General features: G+C 44.8%; 1 protein-coding gene across 1 annotated transcript in view; it reads left to right on the top strand.

Moving 5' to 3' along the window:
* Nucleotides 1-561: 561 nt before the first annotated feature.
* The window catches only part of CAPN14 (calpain 14), a gene marked incomplete at its 5' end in the record, with an annotated part of 22171 nt that continues 2792 nt past the window's right edge, over nucleotides 562-19940 (top strand). Inside the window, 15 exons of the mRNA XM_009573014.1 lie at nucleotides 562-913; nucleotides 3358-3427; nucleotides 4389-4507; nucleotides 5105-5241; nucleotides 6355-6529; nucleotides 7258-7323; nucleotides 8729-8814; nucleotides 10069-10143; nucleotides 10805-10968; nucleotides 11648-11811; nucleotides 14516-14721; nucleotides 15273-15309; nucleotides 16175-16237; nucleotides 17861-17918; nucleotides 19686-19750. Coding sequence (XP_009571309.1) covers nucleotides 562-913; nucleotides 3358-3427; nucleotides 4389-4507; nucleotides 5105-5241; nucleotides 6355-6529; nucleotides 7258-7323; nucleotides 8729-8814; nucleotides 10069-10143; nucleotides 10805-10968; nucleotides 11648-11811; nucleotides 14516-14721; nucleotides 15273-15309; nucleotides 16175-16237; nucleotides 17861-17918; nucleotides 19686-19750 — 1837 coding nt within the window. The remainder of the gene's footprint in view (nucleotides 914-3357; nucleotides 3428-4388; nucleotides 4508-5104; nucleotides 5242-6354; nucleotides 6530-7257; nucleotides 7324-8728; nucleotides 8815-10068; nucleotides 10144-10804; nucleotides 10969-11647; nucleotides 11812-14515; nucleotides 14722-15272; nucleotides 15310-16174; nucleotides 16238-17860; nucleotides 17919-19685; nucleotides 19751-19940) is intronic.

Below are 19940 nucleotides of genomic sequence, written 5' to 3' on the forward strand. Positions count from 1 at the left end.
AAAAAAAATCTCAGCATGCAATTTCATGTGTGAATCTGTGGTAATCAGCAAGATGGAATGTGATCTCTTGGGGGAGATTGTATCATTCTCCAAAATGAGGCAAAAAGGGCAAAATAAGCATTGGGGGGTTGTGAGTAATGGTTTTGTAACACCTAATGTATTCCATTTTTCTGTTAGCCTTTGGTTTATCTTGCTATTTTTCTTTTTTTGGGAGGGGAAATAACCACATGCCAGAATGTGATTGAATAAAGACTGTTATTCATGTTGCAGCATGTTATGAAAATATCCTGGAGAGCCTAAAATAGTCCAGAGAGAGACTGGCAATAGCCGTATGTATGGCTTCAAAGCCCCAGTAGAAGTCAATGGGGTCACTCATTTTGATTTCACTCAGACCTACAGCAAATGTAAAGCCTTGAAAATGCAGTGATAGGTGCTGGATTAGAATCGGATGGGTTCCCCACTTCTCCTGGGAGTGCCACCCCCACACAACCCCCACTAGCTAAAAAGAAAATTTTAAAAGCCATGATTAAATTGACTTTTTACACTTATTTTAATGATCAGGAATTCTGAAGAAGACGCACCTCATCCCAAGAAACAAGAAGTTTCCAGCAGCACTGCAGGGCGAGATCCCTGCAGAATCTTCAGTGGAAAAAATTATCCTGGTGTCACTGTGGACATTGCCATGCCTTTTCTGCCATGCTTGAAAAAAAAGAAGTCACCTGTGCCTTTAGGCAGGAATATCTTTCAAAACCACACCCTACCCATCCAGCAGAACTACCAGGCCTTGCTGGAGATGTGCTTGAAGAAAAAATGCCTGTTCACAGATGACAACTTCCCTGCTCACATCAGCTCTATTGGAACAGGAGCACTGCTAAAGAAACTACCCCAAAATTTACAGTGGAAGAGGCCACATGTAAGTGACTTTCAGTGAATAATCTCATGTAAGAGGATGATTACAGCTGATAGCCAGCAAATAGTGTTAGCATTGAGCAGACTACTCTTGGACTTTAATTTAGGTGTGCCTTAATGCCTCCAGGGATTACACTTATTGTATCAGCTGTCATTTTGGAAGCTGGAGTACATGGAGTTTCATAATTGCCTTTGAAGCATTTGTTGCCCAAAATCATAACCAGCCTCGTTCAGTTTATATCCAGTAACGCTCAGAGCAGGCAGGGAGAGGAGGCGAAGGGAGCGGGGGGAGCCGGTGTCCTTGGAGCTCATAGCTTTGATGATCCCACCATGATTCCGTGATGACAATTCTCATGGTGATGATCCCTCTCCCCAGAATTCAAGATCTTGACCTTTTAGAAGATTTCCGAGTTTCTATACAGTTCTCAGCCTTTGACCCCTCTCCCATGGACCACATACCATTGTGATGCTGGAGGCTGCTACTTTCACCGGCAGCGGCAGGTGCCTTATCGTCTTGCTGGGCTGTTTTTTTCCTGCTTAACTGTTTAGTCTATTCTTTATTGTACTTAGAGCAGTCTTTTCACAGCTGTCAAGGTTGAGCTTCTGCCACAATCAGTAATTGACTCTTAATCAGTGAGTTGTTTTTAGTTCTGGGACCTCTGTTTTCTCCTTGTGCCCATATTTTCAAGGCCTTTGCTGGTATCCCACGCTTAAACTGAACATCACAACAAGAGACACCTGGTACCGAGCGCTGGTCACAGAGCAAGTTCTCGTAACAAATGGGTAACAATTCTAGGAGGCCAGGACAGGGGACTGGCACAGTTAGATAAGGCCTGTTAGCTCTGGCCTGTCACTATCAATGGCAGTTCTGTTCTTACTGAGCCAGTGAGCAACATACTGACAATCAGATCTTACTTGAAAGCCATGTATAGAATTACCTGAGAATTTCAGTAGCACTGGCTCCTTATGTTACCATGTCTGTAAGGGAATTCTGCCAGGTAATAGCAGATAACATTTCCTAGCTAAGTTATTTTCTAGCTGTCATATTTTGTCAGATTTAACCAATTTCTTAGAAAGGGCTGAGTTTCTGCAAAACTCATGAAAATCACTGAGAAAGTAAAGGCACTTTTGCAAATTGTGCAGGAGAGCTTGGGAGTAGCAGCCCTGGTTCTCAGAGTTTCATATGCAATTTGGTCTTGCAGATGGTTTGTGTCAAGTCAGGATCTGCAGAGGGAGGAAGAGTGCAGTCCTCAGGGGCCTGAGCTGGGTTGCGCTGGGCACTGCGTCTGAGGCAGCTGTATCAGCATAGGGGTATTTGGGAGGGAAAAGTCAACATGAGTCCTGGCCTCTACAAAGCCCTTCAGATGTGCCTCCACCCCAGAGATACTGGAATGGACTTGAAACCTCCTCTGTCTCTCAGTCCACTGTTCTAAAACTGCCTCGTGAAGAAGGCTGCCATTTGCTCTGAATGCCAAACTTAGCCCAGCAAAGGCTCTCTGAGGATGGATGCTGTGCATCCTTCAGTCCCTGTGCTGCAGAGAAAACTCTGAGATTCTGCCATTCAGCCTGCAGGCTTGTAGCTTGCTGCATCTATGACTGATGGCCTGCAAACTGAACACCCAAATTCACCAAGGATAGGGGGTGGTGTCTAATTACTGTAACTGCCTTCTGAGGGTTTGCTGTTTCTCTGCTACTGCCTGAAGGGGAAGCCAACAGCGTGAAAATTAGCTTGAGCAATTTGTGGGTCATTAGAGTGAAACGTAAGTTTGACACTTATGTTATTAATTTGACCCCAGAGGCACTTGTGAGAGGAAAAAAATAACAGCGTAATTTCTTTCTGAACAATTATTCACAGACCCACTCTTGTCACAGCAACAGGAACTTCTCTAGCAGCCATCAGTTAGTCTGTAGCTTGATTGTCAGTCAAATCGTGGAGATGTCAGCCAGGTTTGCTGAAAGTTTGAACAGTTATGCTCTGCCTTTTTAGCCTGTTTTGGCTGAAACTTGTCAGTAATTATGGAGGAGCTGGGCTGGCAGGCCTGAAGGGTTGTCTTCTCAGCAAGGTGTTTGTGGAGACCCATGGCAATGCATCTGAGCACCAGTGGCTTATGTCAGAGACCAAACTCAATGCAGACCAAGCACAAATGTGTGCCCAGGCTTGTGTCAGGTTAGCCAGAGCACATGATAACACTAGAGCTATACCTGAACCAGAACAATGCCTGCTGGGACAAAGGGACCCTAAGTATTTTGAAAGCTTTGAACAGGCAGGAGGAGTGTCTTGTGTCACATATCCATGAGGTTTTTACATCCTAGACTAGTAACTCACTGGATTTCCCATCTTACGAAATTGCAGCTCTGCACACAGAAAGTCCTTGACTTAAAGCTAAACCAGCTTATGTTACTGACTTGACTTTCTCCCTCTTTTCTTTCTGGTTGTGTGTTTCCCAGGCTTTGCACAGAACTCCAGTATTTTATGCTGCAAACAGAAAGCAGCTTGATCTCTGCCAAGGATTGGTGGGTAAGGAAGCTCCTTTGTGTAAATATCTAAGTATTCTTATACAAGATAACATTTTGTGTGGAATTTTGACTGTGTAAACCTTGGCATAGAAATAGAAGGTTCGCATATCCTTATCTCTTCGCTTGGCATGGTGTGGATGAAGCAATCATTAAGATGGGGTAGGCTCAGTAAAAAACCTGGCAAGCTTCAAGGTGGGATTTGAGGGGTGAGAGGTGTCTCCACAGGCTGAAATCGCCATTCTCTGTGTTGCTTCTGTCCATGCTAGTACTGCAATAGGAAGTGATCCTGTGCTTTTACGGGTCTGTAATGTTGCTGCTTGACAATTGAACAGAGATCACAGAAGCGGGAAAATCTGAGACTGTCATTATCTTTCTATCTAAGACTTAGTGTGAATGCGTTCTCTTCCCAGCTTTGTAGTTAGAAAAATCATTTTTATGCCCGTGTTACCCAAAGTAAAAGGATATATTGTCATCTGCAATACAGGTAGGGGCAGGATTAAATTAATTTTTAAGTGCTTTAAGCCCTTGAACACAAAGTCTGATAAGTATAGTCTTGCAAGTGAGATCCATTGGAAATGATTTTTCTCTTCTGAAAGTTCATGTTTTCAAAGAAAAAGGGAAAAGTTTTTTTTTAATAGTATGCCTTTACAGAGAACAGAAAAAAACTATGCAATGTCAGTAAAAACTCAGAATGTTTCCATTGAGAGCTATTTCTTGCTAAATTTCTTATTTAACCAAACAGTATCCAAATGAAAAGATCATGAGAGAACAATTATAAACCAATCATGGTTTGGTTAAATAAAGCACATGTCTGGATCGTCTCATTTTCTGTGTATGATTTGTTATGATTGTAAAGACATCAGCACAACAGCTTTTCTGCTAGGATCTTGGTGGTGTTTCTGAACTTGGCTGACAACTCTCGCTTTTCAGCCAACTGCATGTGTCCGTTTGTCTTGGCGCAGAGAACTGCTGGTTCCTGGCGGCCTTGGAAGCCCTGACGTTCCACCAGGACATCTTGGCTGCAGTCGTGCCACAAAACCAGAGCTTTGAGAGGAAATATGCCGGCATTTTCCACTTCCGGGTATATCTGCTCCCTGGGAGTACGGGGAGGTCTTCAGGAATCCTCTGTCATGTTTTGTGTTGCACCCTTAGATAATTTGTACAGGGGCAAGTGGCCAGAGGGTATCCCAGCCTGGAGGATAGCCCATCAGCCCTCCTATGAAGCAGTGCAGACAGTGGATCAACTGCAAGCCAGTCTGAGGATATACCTCCACTTGGCCTTCTCTCCAGCTGTGCCCTCCCAATATTTTAATCCAGAAAAAAGTTTTCCTACACAGTAGCAACAGTCAGCAGAGCTTGAGCACATCTACTCCAACTTTCTACCCCTTTGCCCAGCTCTTGGTGTAACTCTGCTACCCTGCAATTAGGAACTCCTTCCCCAGAAGCCCAGCTGTGCCTAATTTCCCTGCTTAATCCTTTTACACCTGATACAGGCTTTGTTTTCTCCTCTGGCAGGGTGGGGTTGAGGAGTTGGCTATGTGGGTGAGTCAGCACATCCACTGCCCTCCCCCCAAGGCAGCTTGTTCTATGCCCACAGCTAAGCTATCTTGCCTTTCCTGTTGTTTCAAGGGGAGGTCTCTTTCAAAGGAAACATCAGCTCATTCCTTTCCTCTGACAGTTCTGGCACTTCGGTGAATGGATTGACGTGGTGGTTGATGATCGCCTGCCGGTGAACCAGGCGGGGGAGCTGGTCTTTGTTTCCTCAGTCTATAAGAATGTGTTCTGGGGAGCCCTTCTGGAGAAGGCATACGCTAAGTAAGTGACTCATTCCAAGTTATGCAAATAGTCTCCCTAAAATATGTTCGTTGGTGCCTACGCAGTTTGTTCTTGTTTATAAATGTATCTCCTAGGCCTTGCCACATTTGGAGTGTAGTAAATGGTTCTCATCTTTCTATTATTACACAGTAAAAGCTGCCACTGCAGTAGCTGTTATCAATCCAGGCCCTTGAGTTTAAATCCAAGGATTTAGGAGTAGGCGTGAAAACAGACTTATCCTGGGGGGTTGTCCTCTGAGTGTTGTCGCTGTTTGGAGTGTATTGGCTACAGAGGAGCAGAAGGCCACAGACAGGGATTTTCAAAGGTGAATGATTTCTGATGCCTCCTTTGATGTATTATCAGTTTGAGAAACCTCCAAGGAGTTTCATTTTGGGGGTCTGCTGAAGCATTGTACTTTGGTTTTGGTAGAAGTTCCTGCTCTGGGGTCCACCAAAGCTGAGGCATTCAACAAGTCACATGGTACGATGAGAATACTGGTTTCTCTCCAGGGTGTTTTTTCTAGAGTAGTTTATCAGGACTAAGAAGAAAGCAACAAGGCATAACTGATGGAGTTTGTTATTAGTGGGCTGAAATAATCTCTGCAGAGCAGGGAAAAATTCTAGTTAACATTGAGAGAAAGATCACAGCAAAGGAGAGGAAGTTCAGTTGTTTTCATTTGGTGCTAGTCTTAGAACAAGAAGACCAGAGAAGGTTGCACTGCAATGGTAAAGAAAATCAGATTGGAGACTGAGCTCTCAAGACAGTGTGCCTCTCAAGACACTGTATCTTAGATACAGCACAGTGTCAGGTGATAAATTCAGACAACATTCGCTACGGCAGAGTTATCAAAGAAGTCGTGTTGGGCATGTTCTCACTACTGTGCAGTGAGGGATGACAGTGAGTGAAGAGTCCCTTTCAAACTATGGCCAATCTTGGAGGCAATTTGCTAGATTCCCCTCTTCCTAAATGCCAAAATTCCCCTAAAATTAAACATGAGTTACAGCCTTCCTTCTGCTTTTGCAAACCTTTATTGTATGTTTTCGTTGGCATGCTGTTCTCAATCTATCATCTGTGACTATAACCCCACGAATATACTGATGTCTTTTTTGCTAGACTTTATGGCTCCTATGAAGATCTGCAGATTGGGCAAGTTTCAGAAGCCTTGGTGGATTTCACAGGTGGTGTTAATATAAGAATCAAGCTTACAACAGCTCCTCATGATCTCTGGGATATCCTGACAAGAGCAACCTACAGCAGATCTCTCATGGGCTGTCAGACACATTTAGGGGTGAGACTTGGAGGGACGTCAAATGGATGACATCGCATTGAATGTGGCATTCACAGCTAAAAGCCTTTCCAGACCTGTTTCCCTCTACTCAGCTAGTCATTGTGACTCAAAAAGTATCAAAGCTGCCACATGTGACTTTCTGTAGAAATCACATTCTTAATGTTAAACTTTGCACATGGATTGATTCCCTGCAGCTCTCAGCTCCCTGTTGTTACATTTAGGAACTGGTTTATCTATCAAAGAACCTCTATTAAATAAGGACCTACTGCAATTTCCCATTTTTGTTAAATAAATTTTCCATTTTTACAGATGGTGCAGTGAGGAATGGAGTAAGCTTATAGCGAAGATAGAGGGGGGTGTAGTTCAGAACATGAATTCAAATCTTGGCTTCCAAGCCTTATGCTAACACTTCAGCTGTTGGAAAGCCCTACCGTTCTGAAAATCAAAACCTGACCTCCTGGACTTTTTAAAAGTGAGATGGTCTCTAGCCAAAGATTCACAATTTAGGAAGGGACCTTCCCAATCAACCTTCCAATTCCAAGCATACTGCAAAATATGGCTTTTAGGACCTTAGACTTAATTTTTTTTTCAGTTCAAACCATTCTCCATTTACTTTGAGAGTCATTGCTTACATAGGTACAGGTCTGTGGTATTGGTATGAGTCTGCTGTGTAAGTAGGGATAGAATAAAAGGTTTCTTTTCTTTCTGTTTCTCTTCCTTGTACACAGGCAACAAAGATCCTGAAGAATGGGCTTGTTGCTGGCCATGCCTACACAGTAACTGGTATTAGAAAGGTAGGACTAGCCCTAATCTCCTGGGTCCAAGTTTGTCTGGATGTCAGCAATTTTTACTGCAGTCATAGGTTCAACCCTTAATCAGGGCAACTATGGTATCTCCTCCCCCAATGCTCTTCTCGTAGTCTAAGGCTAAAAGAGACTGCGTGCTTTTTAAAGATTCACTTTCAAGTGTGTCCATTTTAGTATCATGACCTTGATGTAAAGGACAAAGGTTATAGATCAGCATATCTTTAAGGGTGGGAGTGATTCATAGGGCTCTGCTGAGAGCATCACCTACAAATGCATCTTGGCTGTTAAGGACAAAAGGACTGGCCTTTGGGGATGCTGGGAGGATGTGCTGAAACCTACTTGGGGTAAAAAGCTTTCCTCTGAAGTCAGAGGAGGGGCCATAGAGAAGTAAAGATAATGGCATACAAGGGCCAAAACATGAAAAACTGCAGATGGAAATGTGAGTCAAGGCTAAAGTAAGGGAACCGAACTGGGCTCCTGTGCAGAGAGTGCAGCTGGACCCCACTGATCTGCAGAAGTATCATTGGGAGTCCCCTGAAGATACTTGTCTAGAGGTAAGGGACAGTAAAATAGTAAATCCCAAAGAGGGGAGAAAGCTCAAGCTTTCTCCTTCTGGGCTGATGGATGACTATCATCTTGTCCAGCCTCAAAAGGAGGTTGACAAGGATGGCAAAGGACTTTGTGGGGCTTTGGACATGTGATATAGATGTGGGTGAAAGCACGTTCAGTACCACTAGCAAGAGATATTAGGAAAGCTGGAAGAGATACTATGAGCTGGATGCTGCACGCCTGTGTCTCACACACACAGTAGGAAGGTTTTAAGTATGGACTTTATCAGCGACATGTCTGTCAGTCTGGCTCCTCTGATGGGATGAAGAGCCAGGCAGGAGCAAGGGACTGACTGAGCATGTGGAGCCGATGTGAAGTCAGCCGTTCTGCTGTATACTGCCAACAAAGCCCCTAGTCTGCCTGGGTCCCTCTTCTCCCACCATGGCCTCCCAGTTCAGGAGGCACTAATCTATGTGGTCGCCCCATGGGCTGCGTAGTGCTGTGCCATTGCCACTGGGGTAGGACTTAGCTTTCACAGTAGTACAGTCCTGCCCCCACATAAGGACAAAATGAGCAGATATTGGAAAGGAAGAGGAATTTACAGTCAAGTCTCCAAATTAGGAATCTGTGAGGTCTCTGGTTTCAGTTATAGAAGGTAAGATAAAGCATCTTAATCTCTTTGTGCCGGCATTCAGAGTTACCTGTTTATAGATTTTTATCATCATACTTGCTGGCTTCTATGAGAACAAACAAAATCTTTGTTAATGTCTGGCATAGTACAGTCATATAAACCAGATGAGAACTGCTGAGACCTTGGTAAGCACAGTGTTACTGTTTTCTGCAGGTGACCTGTCAATATGGACCGGAAAACCTAGTAAGACTGAGAAATCCATGGGGAAAAATTGAGTGGAAAGGAGACTGGAGTGACAGGTGAGTTTAAAAAGGGAAGGTCTGATACTGAGTGGGAGGAAAAGTTTCTTGGAGGAAAGATGCTGCCATCTTCAGGCATGAATTAGTGCTGAGAGCAGCATTAAGATAACTAACAGTTGCTTGCACAGACCCTCTGGTGTCAAAGCAATGACTTGATAGATTTGTATTTCTCCAGCAGATAGTGCTCACGTAGTTGGGCTCACTTCACACATGCAGCTTCAACAAGCTCAGTTCTGCTTTTCCATTCACTGAATGCCAGAGGAAACATAATATGAACATCAGATGCTGACCGTGTTGCTGTGATCTGGATGGCATGCAAAGTGACAGATAGCTGTGCAGGATGCTGTAAACAAACAGCATGTTTCAGGGCACACAGAAGGGACCGTGCAAACTCCTCCATGGGCTGCAAAGTGTTGGAGTTGGGTGGCTGCGAAGGAATCCTCTGTCCTGGCTGTTCGGGGAAATAAAATTGGGTATGAGATCAGAGAAAGCAACCAATGAGGCAAATTCCTATATATTTGCATCTGCCTGAATTTCTTGATTAGGATCCATGAAAGACAGTGGTTTGCATTCTAGACCACAGGCAACTGTAGACTTGTGTCTTATTCCTCTTTGAAGTGGAGCATGTTGCTTCCTTCCAAGGTTCACACCATTCCCTGCACAGACCCTGTTTGCTGAGGCTCCGGGGTAGGGACGAGGGAAGAGCACAGGGAGGTGTTGGGAATGTAAGTGACTTTCACCTTGTCTGCAGAGCAGTAACTTCTCTGATGTGTGTCTGTCCCATAATGACAACATACCAGCTGTTCTTGTTGAAGAACATAATGAGCAACATACTGTAGGCCTGCCTTTTAAATGACTCCCAGCTGCCTCTTGTGCTGTCCTAGTCATTCATTCATTATGCCAAACACTCTTCCCTTTATGTCTCCTTTGGCAGAAAATTAACCAACAAAACAGGTCTAGATTTTTATGTTTTAAGTACTTTGAAGTTGCGTGTGCAAGTGAATGGACTGGCTGATGGAACATTTCTGGCTTCTGCTGGAGAAAACTGGAGCTGTTTAGCTACATCTCATGGGACCCAGAGTGCTTGTGGAGAGTCTCCCGTGGCTGAAGGCATAGGGGGCCTGTGTTTAGCGGGGGATAAACGTGGAGATATGTGGGGGCAGGGATTTGGCCTCTTTTTATAGAGGAAATCTATGTACTCTGCCTTGAATTTGAGGCCACATTTGGTTAGTCACCTCATGTTTTTGCCCTCAGCTCTTACAAATGGGAGCTGCTGAGCCCGAAGGAGAAGATTTTGCTGAGGAAGAAGAAGGAGGATGGAGAATTCTGGTAATGGTACAGTCTCACCTCTCCCCTCTCTGCCAGTAGCTCTGGGGCTGCATCTGGAGATGAAGCAGCACGTTGCCACTTAGGTCGAGGCATATCTGATCTGCTTTGTAACAGCCCATGCTTGCTTTCTTGCTCTCCTCCTCTGCTTGACGGCGTGAGAAGCAGTAGCTGTGCTGACACGAGAGAGATGCACTGTTCTTCAATGGCAGGAGCTGGGGAGAAGCAGGACACTGCCAGGTCTCCCAGGGCTGCTGGAGACATGGGCAGCTTTCAGGAGCTTTTGTCCTGCCTTTTATTTTTAAGATAGCTTTGGGAAGCTCTTGCTTGCCGTATGTTTGTTCGTGGTTTCTCCACAGCTTCTGCCACGAGGTGGCAATATTGTCGCCCGTGTCATTTCACTGCGGTCCCTTTGGTGGCAATATTATTTTAATCTCTGTCCTGCTATCTTTTGCTGAAATTTGAGTGATGCATTTGCTGCTGCTGGATGCTGCTGTTGGAGCAGACGCTCTCTTCTTTACTGCCTAATAAAATATGAGCATTACCATATGTAACACAGAATGCTGCGGCTTCGAAGTTCCCTGCTCCCTTTCCTTTTCTTTTTATAAGCCATATGGACTAAACTAAACTGCTGACAAGATTTGTCTTGGCACTCTTTTCCCAGGATGTCTCTGCGAGATTTTAAAATTCATTTTGTAGATCTGACGATCTGTAAATTAACTCCAGACCTGATGAGCCAGGAGGATGGGAAGAAGTGGATGTACTCCCTGAAGAGTGGGAGATGGGTTAAAGGAAGCACAGCGGGAGGAAGTCTGGGATTCTGTAATGGTGAGGGGTGCTCTTTTGGATGACTCTGGGGTGACATTGCTCTGCTGACTCAGTTACCAGCACCTTAATACCTGTTAACACAAAATTGACAACAGAAACATGCTCTTCCTGCTTAATCCTCCACACAAACATAAGAAATAACTAGCTGAAGGACTTTGACTAGTTTCTGCTATCACAGAAGCTGCATCACTTACAAACATAGGGCAGTGGGCTGGTTATGGCTTGAAATGAGATGCAGGATCCTAGAATCAATTGCCAACACTGAGCTTCTTTGGGGCATTAAACTTGTCTGTTAAAATTTGTATCCTCAGCACCTCATGGGAGTGGTATTTTAAGTGAAGTGAATGGGAAATGCAGAGTCTCAGCCCTTCTGGAAGCAGAGCAGGTGGGGTCTGAAGTCAGCTAGCTCATACACCGGAGGTGATAGAGGAATACATTTATAAACAAAATGAACTCTTAGTTGCAGCTGAGCAGAAATGTAGTTCCTTGTTCCTGGGCCTTCCTCTTGTCTTACGCAGTGGTTGCACTGCTAAACTTGTAAACTGCACCCTAAGATCAAATCCCTGTAGGGTCTGGAGGTCCAGACAACCTGTGACCTATTCAGAACAATGCCAGGCATCATGTGGGAAGCTGGCAATCAATTCTGTGATGGAAAATGATATCAAAATGTTTTCTTTAGTCACCTTTTGGATGAACCCTCAGTACTGGCTGAATGTTTTACCAGTTGAAGACAGTAAGAAAAGCCTGGGTTCCTGCAATGTGGTTATATCCCTGATGCAGAAACACAGCAGCAAACACCGGAACCGAGCTCCTCACCTCTTCATTGGATTTTCACTCTACAAGGTGCGAAGAATTGCTTTGCTTTTCTTGCTTTCACCAGATAGGAAAACTTCCAGCCCCCGTAAATTGTAGAGCTTTGCAGACCAAGAGTTTTGTTGTGTGCAGGGTGATCTGGGCTGTTTTCTCCTTGCCTGTGCCCAGTCTCCTCACACATCAGGGCTAGGCTCCCTCAGGCTCTGTGCCACACTTGCTGCCTCTCCAGCGTGCTGTGTGTCAGCCTGCAGAGCAGTAAGAAATGCCTCTTGCTTCAGAGCACACTGGGCTTTAATTTGCCCTCTCTGAGACTATGTGCAAGAGCTGGGAGAGCGTGCCAGGAGTCTCCCTTTGGGGCAGGGAGAGCACTGCCCTCAGATTATTCTCAACCATGGTAAATTTGTGCTTGAGAAGTGTTCCTAGTATGACGGGGCAGCTGCCCGTGTGTGAATACTGCTAGTTCCCTCTGTAACCAGGGTAAGTGATATCACTAGGAGTGAGAGTTTCACCCCCTCAATTCTCTGCTTATCTGAGTGCCTTGCAGAGCCACTCTCCTCGCTTGAACAGAGCCACAGCTCTTGTTGCTGCTGTGAGTTTGCACAGTTATGGAGAGATGGCTGTGGGGAAGGGTATTCAGGTAGAGGGGCTGAGGTTTCTGAAGGCAAAGACCCCAGCTGAACATATGTAGCTGCTTCCCAGCAATGATATGGCTATGTTGTGTGAGACCCAGAGGTCCCTGTCTGACAGATGCTCTGTTTCTTTTCTTTCTGCAGGTGGACCTACAGGTGAGTACCTTGTAACCGCTGCTGGCTGTTTGCTGGGGGACCTGGGCTGGTGCAGCTGCTATGACAACACTGAAGGTGTTGGTTTTGCCTTTGTTCCTTGGCTGACAGCTAGTAACAGAGTATTTGAGTTCAGTAAGGCACCACAGTAAGTCACTATCTACTGACTCTTCTGAAGACCAGCCGTATCAGGAGGGCTCAGTGGCCTTAAAAAGGGGCATTAGTTGTTCAGCTTCTGCGCTGGGTCTTCAAAGGTATTAGAAGTGGCATCAGTGTTTATCTGATCAGCACTTTGTCCCTCCTGTAGTTGTGGGATGGTGCCCCAATTCTTGGCTGTGTCTCAGCTGGAATCGCTGCAGCTCTCAGGGGAGCCAGAGCCACCTTTCTGCTGCTTCCCAGTCTTGGGATGAGGTAGGAACAGAGCCTGTATCCCATGCAAGTCAGGGGTTTCCCAGGGAGCTCAGGTTCCTTCCTGGCTGGGGATGCTCTGGAGCTGATGCTACAGGTGTTTTTGGCTGCCTCAGGCTAGCTGTATTTCTAGCATTTTCTTTAGCTAGGAGCCTTTGGAACCTGAGGAAGGGCCCTGGAAGTTAAACCCTGATGTATGTCCCAATTTTGGCCTTGGCCTTAGAAGGCTATTTAAAACAGGGAAAGGTTTAGCTCCTTTTATCTTGAAAGGGCATATCTTCCACTCTGTTACTACTCAGAACACCTCTTAAATGAGAGTCCCTTTGAATTTGGGCTGGCAAAGAACTACTTTGGATGTAAGGTCAGGGCAGCACAATTGTGTTCCCAGCTACTGTATTTCCAGCATGGTAACCATGAGGTAAGATGCCACTCCTTCCTGACTTAAATATTTTGGGCACTATCAGGGTTACATGTGAGTTAAATTTCTTGGCAGAGGAAATGTGCTGTGCCACACCCAAGGGGGAATGATGGCAGCCAGGACTTCAATTTCAGGTTTGTAGCGGTTGCCAAGATCAATACAGAAAGATGGCAAGTTAAAAGCATCTAAGGTATTGGAACTACAGTCAACAAAGTATTGACTGGAATATAAAAACTTTAAATTTAAACATAAGGGGCATGAGGAGGAGTAACCCCGAACCCTTCAGAAGAAAGATTGCTCTATTAGTAAGAAAAATACTGGCAAAGGAAGAGGAATAGCATCTCCACTACGAGGCTGCGGAGTAAAATGGCTAAATGTTTTGAGGAACAGCCAAGATCAGAAGGTGACAGTGGTCTTAGCTAGCAGGATTATTTATTTGGCTTGTGTACTGGGCAGGGAGAGTGGCATTAAAAATGAGTTCAGTGTTGCCTGGATCAACACTTTATCCATCCTCCTATTGCAGAAAAGTGCCTGCAGAGTGAAACATCTGTAAGAGCCAAGAGTGTCAGGCAAATGAAGGACACATGCACGGAGTCAGGGTTAGGGATTAGGTTGCTCCTGCCGTGTGCTCAGATCCCAGGTGCTCTGAAAAATCCTCTGCTGCCAGATCCTGAGTGCAAAGGACAAGCTGGGAACAAAGTGCATGGTACCTATGGGATAGGGGGGGTGTTCCGGCTAATGAAGAGCAGTCTCTAGAGCAGTTCCTGCCTGCAGTCACTTCTGCTGGTATAGAAAGGACTTTTGCAGTAGCTTGGGTTGACAGAAGCCACTTCTCCTCCCAGTCCTTGCTGCTGTTCCTTGCAAGTGCTATTATATTGTTGATAATGTTGCAGGAAGCCCTGTTCTTTGTCATTCTAGTATTGGGCAGGCATGGTGCGTGGTGAGAACCACCATGTCCTGGGGGGAGACTGAGTCCTTTGGGCCCTGTTATCTGCTTGTGCTGTAAAAAAAATCTGAGGTGTCAAGGCAGGCTATCCATGCCATGCCTGTGAATTCTCCACGTGGCTTTTGTCTGTTTGTTCAGCTGGTGCAGAACACATTTCTCTTCTGTTTCTTCCCTTAACAGTACCAGGAAAGCAACAGAAAACTGCCCCCAGCTTTCTTCACCCGACATCAGCCTGTGAACAAGCACCAGGTCTTCCTTGATGAGCGGGAAGTGACTCATGACTTCCATCTGCAGCCTGGTGTCTATGTGATTGTCCCATCTACCCTGGAGTCTCAGCAGGAGTCTGAATTCATCCTGCGGGTCTTCTCCAGGAAGCATGTTCTTCGGTGAGATGCTGCTGCCCCTCTGCTAGCACCTAGTTCTCTGAGATGGTGGGATGGTCTGATCTTTCTACTCTAATGGGGACAGCATAAAGACTTCAGCATGCAAAAGGCAGCACAGTCTCTTTTGGAGAGGCTGGCTGTGGTCTCTCCCAACATAGGATGCTCAGTGGATGAAGCACTGCTTTTGGCCTTACCCTTTCAAGAAGCGTTGACCTAGGCGCACACAAGGGATTCTTGCAGCACACTCCTGTTTGAGACTGGAGAAGGACAACAGTTTTTAATGCACCATGAGTTTGCCAGGAGACCCTGCTGGCTGTGCTAGGGTGATTGCTTGTGCAGAAATGGTGCTTCGGAGACTTCAAATGCCAGCAGCCCCTGGGGAACTGTATGGACATGAAGGCTTCCCTTACCGCAGCTGTAGCACTGGGGAAAAAAACATATGCTGCAACAGCGGGTTGGGGCCCCTTCTGGGGAATGGGGGATGCCACCTGTGATGAGACAAACACACAACTCTGGGATACGTACTTAATGTGTCTGCTTTTTTGCATCTCCAGGGAAATGGGCGGGAACACCAGTTTCACCCTCTCTAAGGTGAGTGAATATGAGGGGAGTGGGAGGTCTGTGATTTGGTCTTCAGCTCTGGGTGTTGAGTTTTTCCTGTTGCTCTGCCCTGTGGAGAGGCTGAGTGAGAATGTGAGTGCTTGTGTTGCAGCACTTTTGAAAGGGCAGCTTGGGTTTACAGGCAAAGTCCCTTGGACCATGTGGACACATGCAGTCAAATGTAGGGGATGGGCAAATTTTTAGATGCCTTTGTTAGTTGCATTGTGCAAACTTCTTTTAGTGACACCGTCTTACGCACTCTGCAGTCTTTCCCATTTATGGCTTTTTGGAGACTCCTGGTCTATTCTTGCACTTCTCTCCGCTCCTTTCACACCTTGAAAGTTTTGAAGACATCATGGGACCTGAGCAGTACTGTTTCTATGCAGTGGTCCATAGGTTATTTTCAAAATAACTGAGCTCAATGGCAGTACATGCATGCCTGCAACTTGCATAAGGGAGTTTAGCATAGTCTGTTCCCCTGGCATAAACAGGGCCATTCCTTCTTTCATCTCCTCTATTCTTCTGTATAAAGGAGGACAGAGATCCTTCTCTCTCTCCTTGGCATGGAGTGAGCCTCATCCTTTGTTGTTGCAGAGCTTGGTGGGAGGGAAATGTTTCTCCCCACTGAGTGTTATCTGAGAATTTCTTTCCAAGAAATAGCATTTCTATGAGGTGCAAGCTATCTTAACAGTGGGCTGCATTAGTGAGGTAGCATTGATTGCAGTGGTGGGGAGAAGGTGGAAGGGCAGAGGATGAGAGTGCAGTTATGGGAAAGGATCTTTAGTAACTCTGTCTTGGATGGCGTAATTTTTCTTCGAGATAATGATTTTTTTTTTTTTTTTTTAATATCTTAAAGGAAATTGTTGATAGGTATGAAGGCAAGATTTGGGAGGATTTCTTCACAAAGCATTTTGAACAGGTCAGTGTGTGCATGAGCTGCCAGGGTAAACTCCTCCAGAGCTATTATGTAGCTCTGTGAAAGTAAAAGCATGTGGATGTTCAAGGGAAGTCTGGACATGGAAGTGTGGGGAACAGAGAGGGGCCACGGGAGGTTGGGCTGTGTGTACAGTGCTGATTCCATGCAGCAGATTTAACTGCAAAGCTTAGGAATATGTTAGCATTGAGACAGGCATACTTCTCTACACAACAGGGTGTGAATGCCTGGAACTTAATGCCACAGGACACTGCGGATGTGACAGTATCAACAAGCTCAAAAGGTATTAGCAAACTGATGGGCAGCAGGTCCGTAAACAGATACTAAAGGACTAGACAGGGATGTACCCTCTAAGATCCCTTTTCCACCAGGTGTGGGTGCCAGGGAAACAGGAGAATGGACTGCAGAAGCTGACCAGGCTCACGTGGTCTCCCTATTGCCTGTACTGGGGATAAAGCGGTGGGCTGTGTGGATCCATCCTACCCTTCAGGGTGTTCTTACACTCATTAGGGAAAGTCACCTATTAGAGTACACCCCCTGAAATATTGACACTTGTCTCGTACATCCTTCATGTTGTTTGATGGCAGCTAACTTGCTTTGAGAGGTGAAGTAAGTACCAGGTGTCCCATCACCTCCTTTTTTTCACTAATTTTCCTAGTGAAATATGATCCTTATTGTAAAAGATTCTTTTTAATGATTTCTCTGGCCTGATCTGGGACAGAGTTGACCTTAAGGGATCCCACTAACTATGGTGAGGGATGCAAGCGTTTCACCTTTCAGAAAAGGTGGCTGTGTATTTAGCAGCATACACTCTATTTGGCAAACACAATTTCACAAAAACACATTTGCATTTTTGATAGCAATATTTTGATGGAAGCTGTTATTAAAAAAAAAAAAGCAATGCTTTTACTTTTTGCCACTTGTTTAAGATTTTGATTTTGAGAACGGTGTGGCTTTCAGATGTGCTAGAAATTGCCACATATTGCGAGGTGCTGGTCCTTTGCCTTCAGGAGGTCCAAGTACGCACAGAGGCAAGCAGTACTGCCATTTCTCAATGCGTTACCCTGGCATGCCTGAATGATCTGAAAACAGGCTTTTATTTCTGAAGAGTGACATTTAAAAAAATCCTCCAAACAAACAAATGTCACAGTTTCTAAAAAACCTGTAAACTTTAGTATAACAAGGAGGAGGGGAAGTCTCTGCCTTGAAAAGTTTGGGGAGGAAGTATTCCAAAGTTTCCATCTTTTTTTGTTTGTAAGTGATAAAAGGGAAATATTTGAAGCAGGTCTATTGACAGTGTGCTTGATGGGACAGATGGCACCAGGGCTGAAAGGTTAACGGTTTGGATCCTTACTCAGTGTAAATCTGCACTACCGCATTGATCTGTGTGGAGCCCTGAGAACTTAGGCCAGAGCAGACTGCAGCTCTTGCAGGCTGAGAATCTTGTCATATTCAAAGGGAGTCTTTTCTATTGATTTTCACAGTGGCTGGAGTGGGGCCAGAAAAGCAGATAATGAAGATGGGACATGCTGGGAAAACAAAAGAGGGAGAAAAGTGATTTAATACTTAAAAAAACCCCAAAAATAAAAATTCTCTTCCATATCACAGAATCCTGAAATAAATGCTGTTCAGCTCCAGAGGATCCTGAATAATATGTGTTGGAGAAGTAAGTGCTGAGAAATAATGTTTCTGTAAAATAAACCCTCTTAAGAGAAAAGCCTCAGCTCCTGTATCTGTTTCTTGAATTTTGGGAAGAGAAACTGGCTTGAATCTGACTGAAGTGACTCTTCTGATGCCATGTTAGATTTCCAGAGAGAAAGGATTTGCTGGGGTGTGAATCAACATGGTAGAAATGTTATAAGCAAAGCTAATCTAGTTTGAATTTCAACAACTGAAAGAATGAGGGGGAAGAACAAGCGTAGATATTGTGTGTGGGTGCAGACTCTGAATTTGACCTCCAAACCCAGCTTGACCTCGCCTTGATTCTGAAACTGTATCTCATTTCACCCTGTGCCACTGCCACAGTCTCAGCAGTGCCACTGCTAGAAGGTGTAGAAAGTTAGCCTGGTCTGTAGGCAGTTACGCGGTGGAATGGGGTCTTGTCTTTATCTTGATGTACCTGGTTCATGCCTGCTATTCCTATTTACTCTTCCCTGCTATGCGTGCATAGGGCTGTTCCTTGCTCTGTTTGTGTTTGGGAGACAGGATGGAGATGCAGGTAGCCTGTGTAACTTATGCTTGTGAGAACCAGGTGAGCCCTGAGGTTGTCTCTCTCATGAGGACTGTGACATCCACTCTGCCAGTGGCAGCCCAGAGCATTCCTCAAGCTCATAATTTGGTCCCTAGTTATAAATAATGCTACGTGGACATAGCGTGGACAATACGTGGACATGCTACGTGGACAATACAGCGAGGTATTGCAGTGGCTGTTTTCTCTGAACAACAACAATGAAGTTACAGATATAATGATGAATCCAGTTTTTCTTCCCAGTTTCTTCACTGGTAACAACTGATGTGCAACACTGAAAATACACCGTCCAGCTATTATAGGCAACAAAGAAGATGAACAAAGACTGACGAGATGCCTTTTCCACTTAAGCTGAATTTGGCATTGCTCCCTTTTCTACAACGGTGAACAAGGATAGCTCTTCTGTCTTTGCAAAGTGACCCACCAGGCACTGTCTTATCTGTGAGAAGACTGTGTTGAACAGTCATTTAAAAACTTTACAGTACTTGATTCATATTTACTAAACAGGGATGTTACAAGATTAAAACATCTTCACTTTCTGCAGAGAAGGGATTGGTGAGTTATGGTTCTGTCCCTTGCTCAGTGGAAGCCTACAGACAATCTATTATCATGATTTGCAGTGAGATTAGAGTCTATTTCTGTTACTCTTCATGTAATTTATGTATGAACCAGGAATGCTAAGCTTTGATGCAGCATCATGTTTTCAGTGATGCCTGTACTTTTAATTGACAGGGCTGTCAGTGTGTCTGTGAAAGAGAGAGAGATATGCTTAGCACAAGAGTTTCAATTAATCTGCAGTGCTGCTCCCCAAAGCTCTTCAGGTCAAGTGACTTTGCTCAAGGTCATGCAGTAAATTCTGTTTGGGATTATGGCTTTGGATGTCCTTTTCCTTCCATTTTCTCTAATAGCTGGAGATAGTGCACCATATTTCATTCTGTATTACATGCCTGCAGGGAGCTCCTATTGGATTTTCTGAGACTAGTAGAATCCATTCTGTTGCCTCATATTTTTATCATCATAAATGATACGTCTTCTCAAGTGGGTATAAAGTTTCACAAAGGCTTTGGGGCCTGAGCCCTCTCAAGTGAGGGGGAATTTTGGGAGAGTCCGTTTTTCTGAGAGGTGTTCAATGACTCCTCAAAATAATATTTTTTTTTTTCTTTTTTTTTTTTTTTGTCTCTCCAGATTTCCAGAGTTTTCACCTAAGTTTCAGTCTGGATGCCTGCCAGAGTATCTTGGCGCTCCTGGATGTATCCTTGGCATGAGTGATGCTTCTGACTCATATAATACTTCACTGGAGCATTATTTCTTAGGGCAGGCTGGCTGTTACTGTAATTTCTTTACCACCAGGACATGGCCCTGCTTATTGAACTTCTCACCCTCCATAATAACAGTTCAGTTGTGACAGAATGGAATTGGTTTGGGAAAGGGTTGATTCCT

Source organism: Fulmarus glacialis, unplaced genomic scaffold, assembly GCF_000690835.1.
Source record: "Fulmarus glacialis isolate BGI_N327 unplaced genomic scaffold, ASM69083v1 scaffold19782, whole genome shotgun sequence".
In the NCBI taxonomy this organism is placed as follows: Eukaryota; Metazoa; Chordata; class Aves; order Procellariiformes; family Procellariidae; genus Fulmarus; species Fulmarus glacialis.